Source organism: Pelophylax lessonae, assembly GCF_965119305.1.
Source record: "Pelophylax lessonae genome assembly, chromosome: 10".
Lineage (NCBI taxonomy): Eukaryota > Metazoa > Chordata > Amphibia > Anura > Ranidae > Pelophylax > Pelophylax lessonae.
In genome coordinates this window covers 46,289,333-46,314,676 of record NC_138777.1, presented here as the reverse complement: position 1 = coordinate 46,314,676, position 25,344 = coordinate 46,289,333, and the positions used below count along the sequence as shown (strand labels likewise).

General features: G+C 43.4%; 1 protein-coding gene across 2 annotated transcripts in view; it reads left to right on the top strand.

The window, feature by feature from the left end:
• Positions 1-25,344, top strand: part of CSTPP1 (centriolar satellite-associated tubulin polyglutamylase complex regulator 1) — a 244,201-nt gene that overhangs the window by 122,543 nt on the left and 96,314 nt on the right. For both annotated transcript variants that reach the window (XM_082271144.1, XM_082271145.1), the window contains exon 3: positions 19,786-19,916. In XM_082271144.1, coding sequence (XP_082127270.1) covers positions 19,786-19,916 — 131 coding nt within the window. The remainder of the gene's footprint in view (positions 1-19,785; positions 19,917-25,344) is intronic.

The following is a 25,344-nucleotide window of genomic DNA, read 5'->3' as shown; positions in this document are numbered from 1 at the left end:
GTAAATTTGCCCATGCTTTATAACATTTTTTCACTTCTTCTGATTCATCTTCAGGATTAGGGTTCTTTGGATGCAGATTTTCTATTAATTGTTGTCTTTTGGTTGAACTCGATAGAATTATATATATTTTCAACCTTGTGTAGCACCCTCCTAGGTAGGTGCTAGATAAAGCATAGTTATGGCCCTATTCTGCTTATTAGGAGGGTCTGATCTGTTAGTTAGCCTGTCACATGTTTCCACGTGTGATTCACTGGGTCTGAGGGAGTGTCCCCACTGCAGCCAATGAGGGAGCTCATTGGACAGTGGAGGAAACCTAGCCAGTGACACACTCTGTTTTATGTCAGTTCCAGTGGGAGGGCATTCCTGCAATGCATCCTGAGATTGCACATAAATAGGAGGGGAGCATGTGACAGGGTATCTTTGGGCGGGACGCCAGGTCCCAGGAGGAGGGTGACGGCTTTCTCTCCTCCTGTTGCTAAGGAAGGTGGTCCAGGCAGTCGGCCTAGGAACCAGGGGATGAGCTATGCTGTGGAGGATCCAGTGTGTGCTAACCAAGTGGAGCTGTGGGGCAGGATTCTTCTGGAAAACCAGTGGTTGTGAGTACTCAAGATCTGCCCAGCGGTCTGCCTGAGAGAAGGGGCCACTCCAGAGAGGTCAAGGGGATCAGAGAGCCAGCGAACCGGGAATGTTGCAGTAAAGGGGGTGCCAAGTTGTGAAGCCCTGAAGAATAGGGAGTAAAGAGGGTGCCAGGAAGGGCCCTGAAGTGTCTCAGCAGTACGGTCTGCTCTACAATTTAGCTACCTCAGGAAAGAGTACCTTAGGGAGCTTAAAAGGACTTTTCACAGTCAAAGGTGAAGCTAAAGTAAGTGGCATAGCCGTGACCAGCGTCAGTCTGCGCTAACCAGCGTCAATCAGCAATTCTGTATAGTCCCTGCCAATTTTCTGCATAGTTCAGTTGTTGGAGTATCCCACTCATCCCTTCTCTTATCCAAGTTCTCAATAAACCCTAAAAACCAAAGATACTGGACTGGTTCTTGTCTTAGGTAATCACACTTGAAAACATTCTTAAATGTCCTACCATTGCTAATGGTAACTCAGGGGAACCCACACTCAGCAGCTCCCATGGGAGTACTGCTACACTTGCTATAGACTATGTTGTTTATGTCCCCAATAGTACACACATTTTTTCCCCTTACCTCTGTTCAGCTAACAGAAGTAAGGCAAGGAATCCTTGTGTACAAAAACAGAAAAGCCACCGAAGTGGCCACAATTGCCAGGGGGGGGGGGGGGGGGGACTTTATATGAGGCACCACACTTATGTTTATAAAGACAAAGTAAAATTACATATTATAAAATTTAATGATTTTATTGTACAAATAACAAAAATTATATTTATATATTGACCCATGAGACATGTTGGACTGATCCAAAAAAAGCAATGATAAATTACCAACATAAGCATATACATGAAAATCATGATCAAACCCTGCATCTTGGTGCACACTACGCGTTTCGCGAAATGTGATTAGCTTCTTCAGGAGTGGATGCATGTCATGCGTCTAAAAAGTAAAACAGTAGTATAAGTATTGTATATGCATCATTTTATATTTTATAAATATCTAGACCGTATCAATATCATGGGTAATGAATCAAACATTGGACAATGAACTATCAAAGCTCAGTACTAATTGAATCAGTCTGCTCAGGACAAACACTGGAGAATGCGGTCGGCCGGGAAGTCTGACCCGGGAGCCGTGGGGGGACCAACGAGCGAAGGGATGATGAGGGATGCAGAGCAAGTGATACAGTGTATAGCACCTGTGTTTAGGTGTAGATGGGAGGGGGAAAAAATGGAAGAAAAACAGTGTGCCAATCAAAGACCAAAAAGTGTATATAAGTCAAGTATAAAAAGTATGGGTGGCCAAGAAATGATTTTGCGATACAGTACCTTGCGAAAGTATTCGGCCCCCTTGAACTTTGCGACCTTTTGCCACATTTCAGGCTTCAAACATAAAGATATAAAACTGTAATTTTTTGTGCAGAATCAACAAGTGGGACACAATCATGAAGTGGAACGAAATTTATTGGATATTTCAAACTTTAACAAATAAAAAACTGAAAAATTGGGCGTGCAAAATTATTCAGCCCCCTTAAGTTAATACTTTTTAGCGCCACCTTTTGCTGTGATTACAGCTGTAAGTCGCTTGGGATATGTCTCTATCAGTTTTGCACATCGAGAGACTGAAATTTTTGCCCATTCCTCCTTGCAAAACAGCTCGAGCTCAGTGAGGTTGGATGGAGAGCGTTTGTGAACAGCAGTTTTCAGTTCTTTCCACAGATTCTCGATTGGATTCAGGTCTGGACTTTGACTTGGCCATTCTAACACCTGGATATGTTTATTTGTGAACCATTCCATTGTAGATTTTGCTTTATGTTTTGGATCATTGTCTTGTTGGAAGACAAATCTCTGTCCCAGTCTCAGGTCTTTTGCAGACTCCATCGGGTTTTCTTCCAGAATGGTCCTGTATTTGGCTCCATCCATCTTCCCATCAATTTTAACCATCTTCCCTGTCCCTGCTGAAGAAAAGCAGGCCCAAACCATGATGCTGCCACCACCATGTTTGACAGTGGGGATGGTGTGTTCAGGGTGATGAGCTGTGTTGCTTTTACGCCAAACATAACGTTTTGCATTGTTGCCAAAAAGTTAGATTTTGGTTTAATCTGACCAGAGCACCTTCTTCCACATGTTTGGTGTGTCTCCCAGGTGGCTTGTGGCAATCTTTAAACAACACTTTTTATGGATATCTTTAAGAAATGGCTTTCTTCTTGCCACTCTTCCATAAAGGCCAGATTTGTGCAGTATACGACTGATTGTTGTCCTATGGACAGAGTCTCCCACCTCAGCTGTAGATCTCTGCAGTTTATCCAGAGTGATCATGGGCCTCTTGGCTGCATCTCTGATCAGTCTTCTCCTTGTATGAGCTGAAAGTTTAGAGGGACGGCCAGGTCTTCGTAGATTTGCAGTGGTCTGATACTCCTTCCATTTCAATATTATCGCTTGCACAGTGCTCCTTGGGATGCTTAAAGCTTGGGAAATCTTTTTGTATCCAAATCCGGCTTTAAACTTCTCCAGAACAGTATCTCGGACCTGCCTGGTGTGTTCCTTGTTCATGATGCTCTCTGCGCTTTAAACGGACCTCTGAGACTATCACAGTGCAGGTGCATTTATACGGAGACTTGATTGCACACAGGTGGATTCTATTTATCCTCATTAGTCATTTAGGTTGTCATTGGATCATTCAGAGATCCTCACTTCTGGAGAGAGTTTGCTGCACTGAAAGTATAGGGGCTGAATAATTTTGCACGCCCAATTTTTCAGTTTTTTATTTGTTAACAAAGTTTGAAATATCCAATAAATTTCGTTCCACTTCATGATTGTGTCCCACTTGTTGTTGATTCTTCACAAAAAATTACAGTTTTATATCTTTATGTTTGAAGCCTGAAATGTGGCAAAAGGTCGAAAAGTTCAAGGGGGCCGAATACTTTCGCAAGGCACTGTATGTAAAGTGTATAATAATAATGCACTGTTGCATGAAAGTAAAAAGGACTTGTTTCGTATGTATAGGTGAAATCTATAAAAAGAGGGGAAAAGGAATACAAAAAAAATGAAAAAAATTGTTAAAAAATTATGAATTCACTTGCTGTGATATACAAGAAATGTGACAGCCCAGGAATGATGCACAAAGATGAAGGAAGGTGAAGCTCTGCTCCCTCATGGAGAATCCCGAACACCTGCGCAGGGCATTCCCCAACGCCCTGTCTGCTGCCAAGGAATGCGGGGAGCATCCGAGAACCGGCATGGCCGCCGGGTGCAGAAGCAGCCGGGGGTATCCTCGCTGATGGTAGTGGATGTAGGAGCCTTGTGTAAGCTCAACTGTAGTCCTCACCCTCATGTGACAGTGCTGGGCCAATCACTGGGCACCAGTCATTTTAGAGAAAGGGGGTGAGTGACAAGCTTCTACATACCCAGTTGTACCAATTGTTCTTTGAGCACCAGGAAAAGGAATGGAGCCCTGGCACAGTGAAGGAAAGATGAGTATGTGCTCCTAGGGGGAAGGGGGGCAATGAGGCATGGGTAAAGCACATGTTTACTTTATTGCTGTGGCATGATTTGAATGAGCCGGACATGAATCCAACTGGAGCATAGCTGATAGGTCCTTTGTCTTTGCCCTTCCATGTATAAGCTTGAGCACAGTGCTCTGAAAAAACATCAGGCAGTTGTTATATTGAGCTGTGCTGCTGACATATGGGGTGGTGAAGCACTTGCCAGATCTGGAGGACAAAGAATGGAGAAAGCAGCCTGTGAGCTTTGTTGTTACAAGTCATAGTGAGGCAAAACAAACAGGTTCAAGTTATTAAATGCAGATTCTCTATATCCCAGCCTCTGTGAGCCTCATGTTCTACCTTGTTACGTGATTTTTGAAGACTTGAGTAGTGAAGTCTTTTGAGAAAAGTGCGCGTGCGTGTTTCGCCACCACAATGGTGGGTGATAATAAAGATAGAACAGGAGACTGCCTGGTGCCCCAGACCCCTGGGGGCCCACAAGGATGCTTAAAGCGGTAGTAAAGTCTAAAAAAAAAAACATTATGAAAGACTTACCTTAAAACGAAAATAGAGATAACTGCTAAGTTTTGGCAGGTAGTGCCCGCATTCCTAAAGTCTAAACTCTGTTGCCAAGACCCCCTTATGTGGGATTTTTTAGGGGAACAATATCAACAAAGCAATTCAAAATGTATACATTTTATTTATATATATGTATAAAAAGACAATTCAAAACATGAGTTCAATAAAATGAAATAGCGGTTGACATGTATAATACTGTTGTGTAAGCGTAACCTCAGATCAACTGTGATGACAGATATATGGACCGAACGTGTTTCGAAAGATCATATATTTTTCCTCTTCAGGGGTATATGGTTACACATTTACGCATTTTTTTTGCTATAGGTTCACAACAATGGGGGGAAAAAAACACATAGTTAAAGCGGAGTTCCACCCAAAAGTGGAACTTCCGCTCTTTTGTTTCCTCCCCCCTCTGGTGCCACATTTGGCACCTTTCAGGGGGGAGGGGGAACGGTACCTGTTTTTGACAGGTACCCTTCCCTACTTCCTGGATACAACGCCTCTGCGCCGTCCCTCAAAAGCTCGTCCCCCTCCTCCTGTCGCCGAGCCAGTAGGAATGCGCAGCGCAATTCTTGCATGCGCAGTAGGGACCCGCCCGTGAAGCTGCAAGGCTTCACTGCCGGGTTCCCTCACCGGCAATGGTGGCAGCAGCACCCGACAGCCGATGGAAACAACGGCTGTGGTGCCGAAAAGCTGGACACCAGGACAGGTAGGTGTCCTAATATTAAAAGTCAGCAGCTACGGTATGTGTAGCTGCTGACTTTTAATTTTTGGAGGGGGAGGCGGAACTCCGCTTTAAAAACACAAAAGTATGGTTTTTGCTGTTGCCTGTCACTTCAAAGGCTGTACCAAATGGAGACCACCACCTCTGACTCCATGGAATCACAAGGGGTACATGTGGTGAGGACCCAGATAGTTAGAAAAAATCTTCAACCACCCTACATGGATCCGAGGAGGAAAGAGGGGGAGGAAGGGACAAGCACCCCGTCTCCTGTAAATATTGGTTGGAGCATGTAGAAGACGTGGGGATACCACTAGAAAACCAGCACTACTAAGGTATGGTCAGAATCTGTGTGGCGTTTGGATGGACTGAGCCTCTGGACCTCAGATTCTGACCATAGGAGATATTAGTTTTACCTACAGGTAAGCATTTTAATATAAGCTTACCTAAAGGTAAACCTAAACAAAGCAGCATTTACTACCACTTTTAACAGCATTTCAGTGCTACTTATTTTCAGCTCTAAATCTTGAAACTTTTTTTCATCAGGAGGTTGGCAATGGCAGCCTTGGTTTACTGCAATGTGCGTTTTTTCACTTGGCCTTGTGGCTGCTTTTCAGGTCTGCGCGTACCTTTTGCCAGACCCGATAGCCAATTGAAGGTGCTTACATGGCATGCTGCCAACACTGCTGCTAATTGCCAGGCAGTGACTTGGGGCTCTTTCACATGGGCAGTAAAAACAGGAGGCTGTTGTTTTTTAACGGTGTCTAAGCAGTGTGTTCCTCCATTGCCTTGTATTGAGTTCCATTTTCGTATCTTCACAGGCATAAGTGCCTAAATAAAATTTAATTTTTTACACTATTTTTTGCTCGAGTATCCTTAGTTGGTTTTCCGTGGGAGTGCTCCATTTTGGGCCACCCCCACAATTTTTGTTTTTTCAAATCTGTATGCTCACCCAACGGTTACTCTATGCTTTTGTCTCTAGCCTTTAAATTGTGTTATCATACACAATTGTGTAGCTAGATATATTATTTGCTTCGGCATTTCTGAGGCCCATTACGGATTACCATATACCCTGTTTATTTTTGTGGTTTTGTTGCCCCTTGGCCACCCACCCAAATCATTAAAGAAGAAATCGGACCAAAGCTCTTTTAGCCCTATTTCTCCTGTGGGTCACAGGAGTGCATTTCGTTCTGCACTCCTTTGACCCGTATTCAGCTGACAGTGGGCTAAAGTCCGCTTTCGACTGACATCACTCAGCTGGTCCAGACTCTGGAGGGATCCAGAGTTTAATGTCGAGATCCACCCAGATACCTGATCAACAGCTGGCTCAGCCTTTCAGTGTACTGCTAAGAGCCTAAGCCAGCTGCTCCCGCCCACTGCACAACCAGTGAGCACTGGAGGGGCAGAGCAGAGAGCCTGTGACTGACAGTCACTGGCTCTCTGCTCACTGAGGTCTGAGAACCAAGCGATCAGCGGTCTTTGATTGCTCAGTTCTTGGTCTTTGAGGCAGCAGGGGTCAGATACAGCATGGGACTGATGCTGCATCCACCTAGGTGAGTATGACTGTTTTTTTTTTTTTAATTTCGCACTTCTCTTTTAACATTGCAGTACGACAGGGCTGTACAGATGCTACGGCCGTGACATTTTCTACTCAGGCTGCAGAGTTTGCCAGGCGTGGGCACCTCATTGCTGAAGGTGAGTATAGTTCAACTTGCTTCCCCACATCACTTGTTACAATTCAGATTTTTATTCTTTCCTAGTACAGGTGTGCATTAGTTAGGTTGCTGCGAGACAACTCAGTATTGATAAATGAGGCCTATGGCAGAAAAGTACTATATGACACGTGAGTGGAGTAAAAGTGCACACAGTATAGCAATCATGGTTCACTGCAAGGGCTGCTCGGGTCCCAAACTGCCATCTCATAGTTGTGTAGGTTCATGTTTGTTCAGCTCCCACGTGGCTCCCTCCTCCTGGGTCTTTTCCAGCAGCTGTCAGGCCTGTCACCCTTCACTGACTATCTTCAGCTGGGCTGCTGAGGACAGCATAGATGTTGTAGGACAGGCTGTGCCTGCCAAACCAGTGCTAGGATCCCAGGTTATGTGAGAACCCTCAATACCCACCTGTGTAACCTTCCCATCTATTCTTCTTCCAGCCTTGAAGATATGCTTGCTACCCCTAAAGAGATCTTGTTTCTTTATAGACTGTGACCTGGAGGAGGAGGAACCCCCCCTTCACCTCGTACACACAATAGCGGTTTGAGTTACTACACACCCCACTGTGCCGCTCTGATCAAAGGGGCATTCTCTTGTTTCCAAGCTCCTTACTTTTATAACTATACCCGGCAGCCCTGACAGAAGCCCTATAGGCAGATGAGCAATAGACAGTGTTGACTTACTGACCTCCTCGAGCTAGAAAACAAGACAAGGGGAGGGATAAAGAGTTTTCAATCACCTCTTTGTGAGCAAAGGGCTCATCAGCATTTTGCAGAATGATACATTGTCAGATCTATAGGACACCAGGGGGTTAAATCTTTCTGCTGGCTAAAGAATTTTCGAGCCATTGTCCCCAATGCATGTATTTGTGTGTGATCAGCACATACTGTGCACACATGGTAAAGGGATGGTAGATTCTGTAATAAACCATGTTCAGCAAGGCCTGGTTGCGTAGCAAAAGTTATGCACTGCTATGTATTTATAAGGCATTTAATTCCACTAGCTCAAGGCTACAGATAAAATATGATTCACTGGGCCTCCGACTTAATGATTTTATACAATTCATAGCACACCAGTGATATTCAGGGTTCATTTTATTTTACAATATATAAAACAAAGTGTATTACGTATTTTGAGTTGTTGTTTTATTTTTAGTGCTAGCCTTAATAATATGAATTATTTTATGTGACTTTAACATTTTTACAAGTTTTCGCTTTTTTGTTCTTATTTTATTCAAGTGGATTTAAACATACCTCCCAATTTTCTGAGACTGGAAAGAGGGACACATTTTAGAACAAAGTGTTCAGGCAAAGGACACACTGCTGTTATGGCTCTTTTCCACTGCATGGAACCGAACGGTTCGGCTCGCTTTTGTGCTTTTCCACTGCTGGTACCGCATGGTACAGTGTAGGAACGGTTCGGTACGGCACGGCGGCGCTTTTCCACTACATGGAACCGAACGGTACGGCTCTATAAAACAGTACCACCTCGATTGCGGTTCCAAGAGGTACCATATCCGGTACCATATCCCACAATCCTTTGCATGCAGTCACTACTAGCCACTGATTGGTCAGAGAATCGTTGTTATCCCACCCACTTAACTTTAGTACTACTTTAGTGGAAAAGCAAACCATACCGTACCGAACCGTTCCAACACCGTACCATGCGGTACCAGCAGTGGAAAAGCAAACTGAAAATGTTTTGTCCCTTCGGATAATTTCAGATGAACTGTCATGTTATCCCACCCACTTAACTTTAGTACTACTTTAGTGGAAAAGCAAACCATACCGTACCGTACTGAACCGTACCATGCGGTACCAGCAGTGGAAAAGCAAACCGGGCCAAGCAGGGCCGAGTAGAGCCGAGCCGGTACTTGCAGTGGAAAAGTTCCATTAGGCCGATTAATATGCAAAAAGTGATTGGTAACACCAGGCTGACGTCACACAGCTAAATCGGCTACTGGTGTAACACTAGAAGCAGAGGTGGATTCCCATCTGGCATGACATCAGGGAGATAGATGGACTTCCCAGAACCTGAAGCAATTGTGGGGAAAATATTCTGTTTGCTCTCTCTGTCAAGAACTTACATCATTAAAGTGGTTGTAACCCTAAAAAAAGAAAAAATGAAATGATCCTGTTCCTTTAACAGGATATACAGCATAGTGATTTTGCGGTGTCATTTGTCCCTCTCTATGCTGTAATATACCCGGTTGTCCCTGCGTGTTCCTGTGTCCTCCTTAGTGTGCTGACCACGGTTATCATGGCTGCTGATCCATGATACCTTGGTCAGTTAACGTTCCTCCATCATCTCGCTGTTCTCCCTCTCCCCCCTCCCTCCCTGGCTGTCAGCCTGGACGTCGTGTGTGATCCGTCTCCTCCGGCCCCCCCTCCTCCTGCCACTGTGGCTGTCAAATCACATATCCTGGAATCCCGTTTGTTACAGAAAGATATACTGTGCAGTATCTGTGTTTAAAAAATGATGTAGCGAAATACTTTATTTCAGAGCACAGCTGTGCACTCACGTGACCTCCGGTCCCTCTCCTCCCAGGATGACGTCAATGGGGAATCTCAGGCTCTCCCGCTGTAGTACTCAGATCAGGGAAGGAGAGCGCTAGAAGTTCATGTGAGTGCACATTGGCACTGTAAAATAAGGTATTTCGCTGCATCATTTTTAAAAAACACAGAGACTGCACAGGATATCTTCCTGTTACATAAGGGAAAAAGTTCAGGAAAAAATCTTGTAAAAAGATTTTCTGGGATCCTCATGCGGTAGTTGCACTTGGTGGCATACCCTGATTTTCATACAGCTTGCAATATTTGTAGAGCAGAGGCCAACCACCATAAATGCTCTCTTACAAACATTGCCAGGGAATATACCATATCACATGATTTGTTCCAGTCGGCCAACCAAAAAGGATCCTGAAGATTGATTGGAATTGGACTTTGGGGGGAGGGGGGGATTTGTGGTTACAACACTCTGGCCAGACATGGTCCTGTGGTTCACAATAACCAAGCCAGCATACATTGTGGGATTGACAGCACCATGGGAAGATGTGTTGAGGAAGCTTACAAGATAAAAAAGGTCAAGTTCACGGAATTGACTGAAGTTGCTCAAAATGTCAAGATTTTCCCTGTAAGAAAAAGAAAAGGACAACGAATAACAGACAAGCAGTTACCCAAGTAAGGGTATCTTAGATTATATACATAAGTAATGCATGACAAAATCACGGGTAACACTTGAGTAACTGTGGTGTGGCCTTGCGCCATTCATCTATCATGCAGTAAGCCCCGTGAGGGATTTATTATCAAAGAAAGTGTTACAAGGGGTATGATGTTCACCATTTATGATGAAGCAGTAGTGGGGTCTGCTAACCATTTAGAACATACTCTCTCGTATTTGGCAGGGCAACCCCCACTAGTATACGTACCTTTGTATAATGGGAGATTGACATTTAACAACTATTTCCAAAAGGGGATGGACGGGGGGGTCTGTTTTCCCCAATGATAGCCTTCCCCACATAGAAAAGGAAGAGATTGACTAAGGTTCTCTCTGCCATTGCGGTGATGAGATTTTCCACAGGTCCTAAGAGGCAAATCTCCATAGCCGGGGTTCTAGGAATGGAGGTGATGACATTGATTACAGCCAGCACATCTGAACAGAAATTAATTACATTTTTTATATCTACAACTGAAGATGATGGAAGTGAGGGGTTGCTCCCTCTAAAGCCTCGTACACACAGTGCGAATATCGGACGTATGATCCTCCATTTTTTTTGTTTTTGCATGCTAGTTTCATATCGGGGAAACAAAAAACAAAACTTTAGGTTACTAAAGTTACGAAAAATCTTTACGACAGAATACAACTTCGGAAGTGATGTAATGTGTTGTATTGTAATGTATTCTTTTGTTTCCGAGCATGCATGGTCTTCCGATTTTTTTCAGATGAATACTGTTCTTATTAAATGAAAATTGTACGATTTGGTATCGTACAAGAAAATGTTTTGTCCCTTCGGATAATTTCAGATGAACTATCATGATCGGCACTTGAAGGTTGTGTGCTAACGATCAGATTATCGTACGATGGTTTCACAAGCGGTATTTTTTTCGTCCAATTTTCTGATCATGTGTACTAAGTATAACAAGCAATCAATTCCATATCAGATCCAGCAGAAGAAAAGCAGCAAATGGATTTTGATTAAAAGGAAAGACGACAATTGGGATGGAAGGTAAGACAGGCAGGTATGGAACTGAGGGGAGTGTACTTGGGGAACCAGGTATCGCAGCTCATCCCTCTTGAGATGCCTACCTGATGACCCCAGTGGTGTATCTATCCTCCCCCTTTTTACCACACCAATTCCAACATTAAGATTCAAGAATTATCATAGGGACTGAAATATCAAGTCCTAGGCTTTCACTTGCCTCTAATGAATCTCTCCCCTGCTGGCCCAGAAAACTGATGAACCTCCCTCACTAGCAAGGAAGCAGCAATGGAAGCGTCATCTCACTCTACCAGCTAGCGAGGCAGCATCTCCATAGAAACAATAAAAAAGCAGCCCGAAATGCAGACTCTTTATTGCAAAACAATAAAGTAACACTGATGTACCTGTTCTCAGTCTTCTGAGGAATGTACATTGAGCTGTACATGCACAGTTCTGTTTACATTTCTGGCAAGGTACCTGACTCCTGCACATGCACATCACCTTGCACTGGCCAAGAGAGCCAAATACTGGCACTCAGCAGAAGCCACGGAGAAGATGGCGGCTATGGTGAGGGACATCGCTGGCATAGGATTATTGGAGAATAGGAGTATTCCTGCCTTTAGTTCCACTTTACCTGCTAGGTGGTTGTTGCTATTGACGAGATCTCTCACGTGACTCCAGCCTAAGGAAAACCTAGCATTCACCCTAGCATTTTCTGAGAAATCATAGGGTTTCACAGAACCCTGGTTGAGAGACTGGGTTAAACACACAAGTGCCTTTTCAACACTACTTTTCCTTAATGACCGCTTTTCAAATGACCGAGGGCAAAGATTTAGTGTTTGAATGAAAGTCTTCGTGTAGTATAACACTTTTTTTAACACGTTTTTAAATGTACAGTATTTCACAAAAGTGAGTACACCCCTCACATTTTTGCTAATATTTTATTATATCTTTTCATGTAACAATACTGAAAAAAAGACACGTTGCTACAATGTAAAATAATGAGTGTACAGCTTGTATAAGTGTAAATTTGCTGTCCCCTCAAAATAACTCAACACACAGCCATTAATGTCTAAACCACTGGCAACAAAAGAGTACAACCTAAGTGAAAATGTCCAAAAAGTGCCCAATTAGCCATTTTCCCTCCCCTGTGTCATGTGACTCGCTAATGTTACAAGGTCTCGGGTGTGTATGGGGAGCAGATGTGTTAAATTTGGTGTTATCGCTCTCACTCTCTCATACTGGCCACTGGAAGTTCAACATGGCACCTCATGGCAAAGAACTCTCTCTAAAGGATCGGACAAAATAATTGTTGCTCTACTTAAAGATGGCCTAGGCTATAAGAAGATTGCCAAGACCTTGAAACTGAGCTGCAGCACGGGGGCCAAGACCATACAGCGGTTTAACAGGACAGGTTCCACTTAGAACAGGCCTCACCATGGTCGACCAAAGAAGTTGTGTGCACATGCTGGGCATCATATCCATAGGTTGTCTTTGGGAATTAGACGTATTGAGTGCTGCCAGCATTGCTGCAGAGGTTAAAGGGGTGGGGGGGGGTCAGTCTGTCAGTGCTCAGACTTTATGCCGCACACTGCATCAAATTGGTCTGCATGGAAGTCATCCCAGAAGGAAACCTCTTCTAAAGATGATGCACAAGAAAGCCCGCAAACAGTTTGCTGAAGACAAGCAGACTAAGAACATGGATTACTGGAACCATGTCCTGTGGTCTGATGAGACCAAGATAAACTAATTTGGTTCAGATGGTGTCAAGCGTGTGGCGGCAACCATGTGGGGAGTACAAAGACAAGTGTGTCTTGCCTACAGTCAAGCATGGTAGTGAGAGTTTCATGGTCTGGGGCTGCATGAGTGCTGCCGGCACTGGGGAGCTACAGTATATTGAGGGAACCATGAATGCCAACATGTACTGTGACATACTGAAGCAGAGTATGATCCCCTCCCTTTGGACACTGAGCTGCAGGGCAGTATTCCAACATAACGACCCCAAACACACCTCCAAGACAACCACGGCCTTGCTAAAGAAGCTGAGGGTAAAGGTGATGGACTGGCCAAGCATATCTCTACTCCTAAACTCTATTGAACATCTGTGGGGCATCCTCAAACAGAAGGTGGAGGAGCGCAAGGTCTCGAACATCCACCACGTCTGTGATGTCATGGAGGAGTGGAGGAGGACTCCAGTGGCAACCTGTGAGGCTCTGGTGAACTCCATGACCAAAAGGGTTAAGGCAGTGCTGGAAAATAATGGTGGCCACAGACAATATTGACACGTTGGGCTCAATTTTGACATTTTTAACTTAGGGGTGTACTCACTTTTGTTGCCAGCAGTTTAAACATTAATGGCTGTGTGTTGAGTTATTTTGAGGGGACAGCAAATTTACACTGTTATACAAGCTGTACACTCACTACTTTACATTGTCGCAAAGTGTCATTTCTTCAGTGTTGTCACATGCAAAGCTATAATAAAATATTTACAAAAATGTGAGGGGTGTACTAATTTTTGAGAGATACTGTATATTTATCAAACAAAAAAGACAAATTAAGAGAAGAATAACGGGAACAGAGGGATTTGGTTAAAAAACTCTCCAAATGAGGGCCAACTGGGAGCTATGCTAAGCTAGTCATTCTTACCATACATACTCATGAAGGCCATAATCTGTGGATAAGTGAGACTTATATGCAAGACAGGGTTAGCCTTTACATATAAGGTATTTCTGTAATCAGTTGTTCAAATTCAAACTCAAAGTTAATGTTTAGTCGGAAATGTCTCCTTAGCAGACTGGCACAGCTGCCAGATCTTGCTTTCTGGTATCTCTAGATGCATTTACACAGTGACTGTGGCCTGCGAAGCCTGTGCAATCATGTTATTGATAGTGCCTGTAACGTTAAAAAACCATACCCCGTGGAGAAACCATACCCTCGTCACTTCCGGGCTGAAACAGCTGAGCAGCGCAGCAGTGCGCATGCTCAGAGCCCCGGATACGTGATGGAACATTAAAGAATTAGACAAGTGCGCATGCTCGGTGGGCATGAAATTCTCACGGCACTGTGTCTAATGTAAAACTTGCGGCGCTTACATTAAAACAGCTCATCTGAAACGTAAATCATCTCCGCTCTTCGCCCTGTCACTGCCCTCATCTCCGGTAATAAATATAAAAGCGGTGGCGGGTGTATGAGATGTAAATGTGACGGCGATCGCGGCTCCGTGATCCGCTTTTATATTTATTACCGGAGATGAGGGCAGTGACAGGGCGAAGAGCGGAGATGATTTACGTTTCAGATGAGCTGTTTTAATGTAAGCGCCGCAAGTTTAACTACCGTGAGAAATCCATACCCTCCGTAGCGGAACCGGAAGTGACGAGGGTATGGTTTTCTCACGGGTATGGATTTTTCACGGAAGACAGGTATTTGCTGTGCAGTGGCAAGCTGCTAAAGGACAACAGCTTTGGGTACCAGTATGTAGAACCTGAGTAAAAAAAAAAAAGATGTTTCACCTGTAATTGAATTTAGTCCATTGCAAGCATTGCACTGCAGAATCGGCTTAAAGCTGGTCATACATGGATGAGTGTCTGCATGCTCTGGTCGAACACAAATTTTCCAACTGACCCGTTCAAGAGAGGTCTCCCTAGGTCAACTCTTCTCGAATAGGAATGGCAAAAAATGGATCATAATTCAGCTGGTCTCTGGTTAAAGCTGAGTTCCACCCTGGGGATTTTTTTTTTTTAAAAAAAATTCCCCCCGGGACAGTCAGGGCTAGTACATTCCACAATGGCTAGCCTCTGATCTGTCCCGGGTTGCACTTACCTTTTAGAAGAAATACTTACCTTGAAAATGTATTGTCCAGCGCTGCCATCTCAGGTGTGGGCAGCTTGAAGCCAGCGCGATCCTCTTCTGTGTCCTCTTCCGTCTTCTTCGGTCCCACGATGCACTGCACCGGCCCGCTGTCACTTCCGGTGCCACAGCGTCATCCCTGCACAGCTTCTGGGCATGCCCAGAAGCTGTTTAGAAAGGTATGACGGCGCCTGCACCGGAACTGACGTCGGGGCCGGTGCAGGCACATTGATTCCTGGGAGCGATGACGTTCAGCTCCCAGGAATCATTGCAAAGCCAGGAAGTGACGAATCGCAGTAGCCGCCGAGGGGAGGAAGAGGAAGTAAGGTAAGTATATTTTCTTCTAAACCAGGTAAGTAAAAAAAAAAAAAAATTTGCGATTATCCATTTGTTTTTCAGGTGACCCGGAGCGAGAAGATGGAGGTAAGTATAATTTTAGGGTGGAACTCCACTTTAACTGTGAAAGGTTCTTCCCACCTCCACACAGTCATGAAAGACTATGCTCAGCTTTTCAGCCAAGCGAATCACAGTATGGGTCTCCAAATACAGTGCCTTGCAAAAGTATTGGGCCCCTTTGAACTTTACGACCTTTTGCCACATTTCAGGCTTCAAACATAAAGATATAAAACTAATTTTTTGTGAAGAATCAACAACAAGTGGGACACAATCATGAAGTGGAAAGAAATGTATTGGATATTTCAAACTTTGTTAACAAATAAAAAACTGAAAAATTGGGCGTGCAAAATTATTCAGCCCCCTTAAGTTAATACTTTGTAGCGAAATAAATTTAGTTCCACTTCATGATTGTGTCCCACTTGTTGTTGATTCTTCACAAAAAAATACAGTTTTATATATTTATGTTTGAAGCCTGAAATGTGGCAAAAGGTCGCAAAGTTCAAGGGGGCCGAATACTTTCGCAAGGCACTGTACTGCTAGGGGGAACTTGCAGACTGGTGACACATGTAGCTATGCTAAAAAGTTAAGAGCAGACTTTCACAGCTATTACTGTTATTGTCCAAAACTAAAATAACATTTTGACGTTTGATGTTGAGATTTTGAAATCTCAACATTTTGAGATGCACCTTAGGCTCCTTTCACACACTCAATCGGTTTTTCTTAGCGGGGGGATCAATCCGCCTATCCCCTGCTGAGCAGGAGGATGACAGCTTTGTCTCCGCGCTGTGTGGGTTGATCAATAAAAAAATAAAATAAAAAAAAAAGGCGAATGGACTTCCTCATCCACACAAGCAAGATGAATGAAGGAATTCTTCCCACAGTGTTATTGTATTCTGACAGTGAGGACCCCTTCACTGTCAGAATATGCCGAATGAAAATTTTCCAACATCCTGTGTACAAAAGTTGATAGATCGATTTCTGTTGAGTGGGTACAGCCATAGATGGATCAGAATTAAGGCAGTTTCTGCTGAACCGCACAGATTTTCAGCCATCTGTTGCCAGCGTGGGCTCACATTGCCGGGAGGGCATCCATGGGACATCTACACTGATAATCAGGGCACTGATAATCAGTGCACCTCAAACAGTGCCTGTCCTGCTGCCCGTCAGTGGCCACCAGTGCTGTCTGTCAGCGCCCATCAGTGCCACATATCCGTGCAGCCTATCAGTGCAGCCTCATCAGCGCACATCAGTGAAGGAGAAAAATTACTTTTCTCTTACGTCCTCTGACAGTCGCCGCCCACTCATTCAGTCTTCACCAATGGGTATTGACCTCTTATCCATAGGAGCAAGCATACCCATTGGTGAAGACTGAATGAGTGGGCGGCGACTGTCAGAGGACTCAGAGAAAGGAATTTTACGGTAAGATTTTACAAAAATTCCGTTATTTAGAAAATTTACTAAGAAAAACTTTTTTTTTTTTTTTTTTTAAATGTTTGGTCTATTTTCATTTGTTTAGCAAAAAAATGGAAAAACCTAGTGGTGATTAAATACCACCAAAAGAAAGTTCTATCTTTCTCAAAAAAATTATAAAAATGTTGTTTGGGTACAGTGTTGCACGATGTGACAATGTGTCAAAAGTGTGACAATGCTGAAATCTAAAAATTGGCCTGGGCAGTAAGGGGGGTGAAAGTGCTGGAAGATCGCAGATCTACTGGAAGGATCAACAGATAATACAATTAGGTTACGGGGGGGGGGGGGGGGGACACAGAACAACAAAAACTGCTGTGTTAACGCTACTGCCAGATTGCGTCATATATGTCTTTTATCTTTTTTTTTGCTTATACTGTAGTTCCACTTCGATTTTGTGGCCACTTTAAATTTGATTAGTAGAATTATTCTATAATGTATTTTGCGATTGACGTGTCTTGAGTAGCGGCTGTTCTCGTGGATGAGAATTATTCCTTGATCTGACACAAGCTGCGTTGTTGTGTTTATAGAGAATGAATTATCGATTGTCTTCTCGGTGTTGAGTGTTTGATTGCTGTGTTTTTGTTATTTGTGTGGTGTCCTTGTTTTGTTTCAGTCTCATGATAATTTGCTGCGCTTTGTATCTCCATGTTGCTTGTTCCTCCTGGAGGGGAACCGGCGGTTGAACGCCTATTTTCTGTTAGGAGAAAAAGTCAAGACTTGTTGGCTTGGCGCAGAGGTTTGAGTAAGACTTGGTACCTGGCATCCCATGACCTTTTATGTTACATGTCTACAGGTTCCTGGGATTGCTCAAATGATTCTCCTGCCCTGGCGGAGTGCCCACTCCTAATTTCAAAACACTCAGAGACAATGGTGCTTTTTGAAAGGCGTTCCTATGCCTGGGGCACGGGTAGCTGCACAGGGCACGTTGTACATGCAATGCTTTTTTTTTTTTTCCTGTCCTCCTATCACAGTACACTGCGTATCTCTGTGTCCTGAGCGATGCAGGTGTCTAGGAATTGTATTCCACAAGTACATTTGCTGATAACAAGGTAACTCTCGGGTTTGGCAGGCAGATCTTAGGAAGGAAAGACTGAAATTCCTGTCCAAAGTACAGATCTGGCATGAAATATCTGGCTTTTGTACACTGTGTGCCAAAGCTGCTCCACTAATCTAATAACAAATGGCTATGCTCTTGCTAGTCAAAGATGAAAGTGTTTTCCGTCTTAAGGGAAAATGCTCATTTACCTTTTTTTTTTTTTATATATACAGCTGCTTGCATATGTTCCAGAATCGCTTTACAGTAAAGCCTTGGATTGCAAGTAACTTGGTTTGAGAGCGTTTTGCAAGACAAGCAAAATTTTTAAATAAATTTGACTTGATAAACAAGCAATGTGCGATGTCTTGATATACAAGTAGCATCACATCACAAAAGAGTAAAAAAGAGAAGAGAGGCGCCTCTATAAGTGTAGCAATATGGTTACATTTAATGAAAATACAACATTAAGAGCCCATTCACATTAGCGCGACTTGTCAGGTGACTTGTCAGCCTGACAAGTCGCGGTATGTCGCGGTCCATTGATTAGCACAGGACCCGTTCTAATAGGAGCGACACAAGTCACTCCGACTTAGAAAAAGGGTCCTGTACTACTTTGGGGCGACCTCGGAGCGACTTGCATAGACTTCCATTATGTGAAGTCTCTGCAAGTCGCTCCGAAGTCGCGGTGCACGCGACTTCACAGGTCGCCCCCCCAAAGTCGCGTCGCGCTAGTCTGAATGGGCTCTTAGCAACTCACATGGTTGATGATTAAAACGGGGCATCTAAATATACAGGCATCCGTGGTAAAGCTGTTCACATAGAGCAGGGATCTCCAAACTACGGCCCTCCAGCTGTTGCAGAACTACACGTCCCATGAGGCATTGTAAAACTCTGACATTCACAGACATGACTAGGCATGAGGGGATTTGTAGTTCCTGAACAACTGGAGGGCCGAAGTTTGGAAACCCCTGACATAGAGCATGGGTGTCCAACCTTTTGGCTTCTCTGGGCCACATTGAGTGTAAAGAAATTTTCTTGGGCTGCATATAAAATATATACTATAGTTAAGGTATATAAGTAATAAAATGGCGCCACAACACCCCCCCCCCCCCTATTAGTTTAACACAACTAGAGGATGATCAAATGAAATGGAATCAGTATACAGAGGTTTACTTCTTCTGAAAGATATTAAAGGAACACTCTAACCACCATGATGTGTGTGGTCAGTTTGCATCCCCGAGCTTGCTGATTGGAGCTTCAGGACACCATGTAGACACACTGCATGGCTGTAGTCCCATAGTCAGATTTGCTGCCAGTCTTGCTCTACTTGATTGACAGCAGCTCTTCCCACTGTTCTTGTGCTCATTCTGCTTCCTGTCCTCAAGCAATGGGAATACATCACCCATCACCGCCCCCACCCCCCCAAGAAGGATAGGAAGGGAAGGCAATGTAGGCATATGACCATGGGGGAAAAAATAACGTATATAAATGTTTTATCTAATTAAAAAAAAAAAATATATATATATATATATATATATATATATATATATATATATATATATATATATATTTCTTTTTTTTTATTACAGCTTTAAAAATGTATTTTTAACCATATATTGCCCTTTGCTTTAGCTGACTTCACTAATTCTTTAAGCAGTTAAAAAAAGTACTTTGTATCACTTTCCTCATCGGCTGACCCGTGTCTGTTTCTCTTCCCCTGTAGTTTCTCCAGTGTGTCTCAGGGCACCCATGTCCTGTTCAGAGATTACTCCTTTGTTCAGTGCACCCCTCATAACCGGGCGTCCTTTCTACGACTCTTCTGGAGATGCTTCAGGACAATCGCTAAGAATGGAGGTAAGAAGAGGGAGACAATGCGAGGGTGGGGGGAGGTTATTATTTATACATTGCTGGTAGATGAGATGCTTTGATGTGGCTTCCATCTGCACTGACAATCTCGCAGTGGGGGGTTCAGTAATCTAAAGCTTTGTCCGCTTAAGAGGGATTTTATGAATTCTTCATCCTATAATGAGGCAATATGGCCATCTGAAATGAACACATGATGGGAATGTCAATGGCTTGTTTACAATTTATCAGTTATGTTTTCTTTAAAGTGCCAGTAAAAAAAATAATAATTTTTTTTTTTAATGAAATCACTACAATTTATCCAAAATATAAAAGTACCCAACTCTATACAACAATTGACATATTTTTGTTGCTTTATCCTGTGTTAGACTTAAAGTGGTTGTAAACCCCTTTCCTGAAATTTGAACTAAGCACATATATCTGTAGTGTCTACTTATCTCTCTCCAAAGCTCTAAAGCTTGGTACACACTAACAGTTTTTTTTGGGTTGCACAAGAAAAACCTGACAGCTCCGGTCGGAGCTGCTGTACTAACCATGTTAGTTCAGCAATCTCCCCAGCTGAGCTTTTGTGTTCTGACAGGGTGACAGTCCTCCTGCCAGAACACTCTGATCAGCGCTCTCTGCCATTGGCTGCGAACACTGATCAGGACGGAGTCGGTTGATTGCTGGTTTTCCATCATCCACGTCCAACAGAAGCAGACCGTCATACACACGGACGATTGTCGGCCATTTTTTTAAAACTTTTTAAAACCGGCCTCTGTCTCCCGACTTTGGCCTCGTGTGTACCTGGCTTAAGTGCTGTTCCTCTTGTTCCCCTGTTATCGACATGAGTCACTTCTTACAAGTTCTTCGACACATGAGATAATATGAGCTGGAAATTTGTGTCAGGGAGGAAGATAACCAGGGAGCTTGTCTATTCAGACTACAGCTCTACATGTTCCTTCGTTCCTCTGCCTATGTGGAGGGGGGTGTGTCCCTTTCCTCCAATCAGCTCTCACACAGTGTAAGTCCAGTCTCCCCACCCACCTCAATGTGCTGCCTAAAGATGAAGAAAGATTTCTAACTCAATCTGCACTTTTCAAAGAATGTAGAAAGGGGAAGACAGCAAATATACAAATAAAATCTATGAAGGAGGATGGAGGATTTGTTTCATCTCTGTGTATAATCTGAGAATAAGGGTATATGTGAGGGTTTACCACTTTAAAATTCTGAACAAAGCTGCCCTTGCTTATGTAGTAAACGCAAATGTCACCCTGAACATCCAACTTTTTTGACAGGTAAATGCGTTCTGACAGGGGGACACCCCCCGCCAGAACACTCTGATCAGCTCTCTCTACCAATGGCTCAGAGCGCTGTTTGGGAGTTTGACGGCTGCGGGTTTTCCAGCATGCGTGTCCGACAGAAGCCACTTTAATGGATGTATTACATTGACAGTGGGCAACTTTTCTTAATGAGATTTCTGAAAAGGAAGTCACATCTTTGCTCTCATTGTACAGCATTGCTCTCATTGTAAATGAGTTTTGTTCTCAATAAGGACTAAAACCTTTTTACCATTTGTCCTTAAATGTCATAAAAACTTCTTATGGCTTCATGGGCACAGATGTTTTTTTAGTTCCGAAGTCCTCAAGCATGTGAGTATGGCATATACACTATATTGCCAAAAGTATTGGGACAGCCCTCCAAAACATTGGATTCAGGTGTTCCAATCACCTCCATGCCCACAGGTATAATAAAAATCAAGCACATAGGAATGCAGACTGCTTCTACAAACATTTGTGAAAGAATGGGTCGCTCTCAGGAGCTTAGTAAATTCAAGCATCTACCAGGATAGGTTGCCACCTGTGCAATAAGTTCATCTGTGAAATTTCCTTGCTACTAAATATTCCATGGTCAACTGTTAGTGGTATTATATCAAAGGGGAAGCAACTGGGAACAACAGCAACTCAGCCACGAAGTGGTAGGCCACATAAAATGATAGAGCAGGGTCAGCGCATGCTGAAGCTCACAGTGCATAGAAGTCACCAACTCTGTGCATATTCAAGAGCTACAGACCTCCAAACTTTGTGTGGCCTTCAGATTAGCACAACCACAGTGCCTAGAGAGCTTCATGGAATGTGTTTCAATAGCCGAGCAGCTACATCGAAGCCTTGCATCACCAAGTGCAATGCAAAGCATCGGATGCTGTGGTGTAAAGCACGCCGCCACTGGACTCTATAGGCAGTGCACACAATCCACCACACCTGCATATATCTTTACATTTTTGCAAATACATTCTCTTTTTTCAAGTGTCCTCTAGTTGATTCTGTGATGCACATGGCCCTCTTCTTCAGCAGAGTGGTCTTTAATACGGATAAAAGTGCTGGTCTGTCAATATTGTACTGTAAGCCCAGGCCAACGTGGTGATGCACCCCCAGGAGTTGTTTCCTTGCCTACCTGAGCTCCAATGGGTTGAATGATGCTGGATGCCATTCACCCACAAAGAGCAGAAACAGAGGTACAGATTAGCAGTGTGTCCTTTACCTTTAGGATACGTCTTGATATATTTACTTATACAATAGCAAAAGTGTGTCTTTTGCACAGGGTTTAATTCAGCAGCAGTAAAAATCTAGTAGTGGAGAGGTGTGAAGTATATAAACTACAGCACAATTTAGGGAGTTAAGTGGTATGTATTTTAAAATGTAGATCACAGTGTACATTGTAGAGCGTTATAGAGTGTATAACCCATAGTGTACAGCTAGCATTCTCAACCAGGTTTCTGTTGAAACCTAAGGTCCCTCCATAGGTTTCTAGTGGTTCTTTTAGTTGTGGCTGATTGGCCTCCCGTTTGATGGTGCCTCCATAGTTCCTGCACCAATTATCTTTTTAGGTCTCTGTGTGGGTTGCATTCTTTCTACTAACCTTCAATGTAAGAGGCATTTTTTCCATTGACTCCTGGTGAATTAGTTTAAAGCGGTAATAAACTGCTGGGTGTTTTTTTTCCCCCTAACCTGAAAAGTAATGAAATTCAGTGCTAGTATGCATTACATACTAGCACATTATGTTAAACTTATCTGAAAACGAAACCTTCCAGGGCCGAGCTGTCACCGCTGTAGGTGCTTCCATCTTCATCCGATCTTCTTTACGGGTCCACTGTGTGACTGACCGGAGCAGTGAGGACGTCACTCCCACGCTTGCGTGTGAGAGCCGCCGTTTACGGCTCAGAACTCTGAAGGAACGGCCACCAGGGTGACATCATCGGCTGCATTGATGACGTCACTCCTGCACATGCGCATGAGAGCCGTCTTTTATGGCACAGGACTCTGAAGGAACGGCCACCAAGGTGACATCACCGGCTGCATCTACAGTAAATATCTCCTAAACGGTGCACAATGTTTTAGAGGTAAGCCTTATTATTGGCTTACCTATAGTTAAAAGTCAGAGTTTACTCTAACTTTAAGCTAGAACTATAGGCAATTTTTTATTTTGAATAGAGCAAGAAGGGATTATAACCCCTGTCAGATTTTGTTTCACCATCTTTTTCTCATTGCCGAGATTTCCCTTCACTTCCTGTCCCATAACCAAACATTAGGTTAGAGGAAATCCCTGCAAATTAGGGGGAATAACAAAACTGACAAATAGCTATTTGATTGTATAGGTGTGCTTCCAACTATTCCAAAAACTTCCAAAAAGATAAATCAACAAACGTCAATTGGTGCATTATAGTTACTAGAACATGCGTGAGACATAAATCAATACATAGTCATAAATATCCTGTGCATATGTGACTCACACCTCTCTAAAGGCTTCAATAAAATGTATACACAAAATGTCATATAAAAAACTATATAATAAACATGTTTAATGTGCTAAAAATATATAATAAAGTGCCAAGTCCATGGGAGTATATCCAAACAATATACAGGGAGGTGTCCCTCCACATGATCCCTCCACCTTGAACACACTCAGCCTCTTACCCAGAAGATGTTGATCTCTTTTGACATTAGAGACTAAAAAAATGCCTAAAGAGTGTTTGCCTTTAGGAGACACCACCAATGGGAGCCAATGTGGTCCTCTGGAACTCCAACCAACCAGACACTAAGGGGTTAAAAGCGTGGCATGTATGGTATATTCAACCTCAGAAAGGAACTGACATAGTGTTACACACCCCACATAACAGACCAATAGGCGTACACTTACATAATCCAGGAAATATAATCGCACAAAAAGAAAATACTACTCTTGGTGGGCATGATAAAGTCATCGGCTAGGCCCGCGCAACATGTTTCGCTACCAATGAGTGTCCTCGGGGGGGTGGAGCAGGGATTATACCAACGCTGCACTCAAATTTTTTTACTAAGCGCAAAACATTCCTTCACTATAAATTAAGGGAATCCCTTGGGGCCCCCAGGTCACCAGAACTAGTGTCCCCATTGAAAAATTTCCCCTCTATTACTTTTCTGGGGACAACCCAAAATGTGGGATTTTCTTTTCATTTCCCTTTAATGATAAAGGTAAACAAGACAAATCGAGAGGGTGAATCTCCTTAACTGGGCCACAGATAGCAAAAAAACCTGACAGGGGTTCTAATCCATTTCCATTCCAAAACTAAAAAAAAAGTTTTGCTTTTAGTTCTACTTTAAGCTAAGAGTTCCCTGGGGCCTTCAAATTATTTTAGTGATTCCGCTGGAGGTAAAAAGGTTGAACAAGGATGATATACAAAGTGGAGTAGTATGGATTGTGCAAAGTAAAGTACATTGTACAGAGATGAGTATTGTGAAGTATAACAATATCTCTCCTGCGCTCGAGTGGTATGCGGGAAGGTGAATCTTCTAGGCGGTTTTATGACACAAATGAAGTGGTCTTGCTGCCCCCCTCAGGACCAAGGGTATCCAAAAGGCACTACAAGAAAACAACAAGAGAAGGGCGCACCGACCTTGTGCATTACCACTTAAAAGTTTATTAAAATCAAAGAAGGGTAGCGTACAATATACTCACAAATGTAGCATATAAACAAGCATATAGGAAATGGGCACTCCTTGCTTCCAGGACACTTCTCTACTGCTGGATAGTGTGATGGCGTCCTCAAAACCTGATGTGGCTTACGCATTTCGAGGGAGGACCCTCTTCCTCAGAGCCAAAAGTTGCTATTTTGGCTCTGAGGAAGAGGGTCCTCCTTCGAAACGTGTAAGCCACATCAGGTTTTGAGGACGCCATCACTCTATCCAGCAGTAGAGAAGTGTCCTGGAAGCGAGCGGTGCCCATTTCCTATATGATTGTTCATATGCTACATTTGTGAGTATATTGTACGCTACCCTTCTTTGATTTTAATAAACTTTTAAGTGGTAATGCATAAGGTCGGTGCGCCCTTCTCTTGTTGTTTTCTTATTGTGAAGTATATATTGTATCATACAATGAACTTAGTGCATCATAAGAGGGTTGG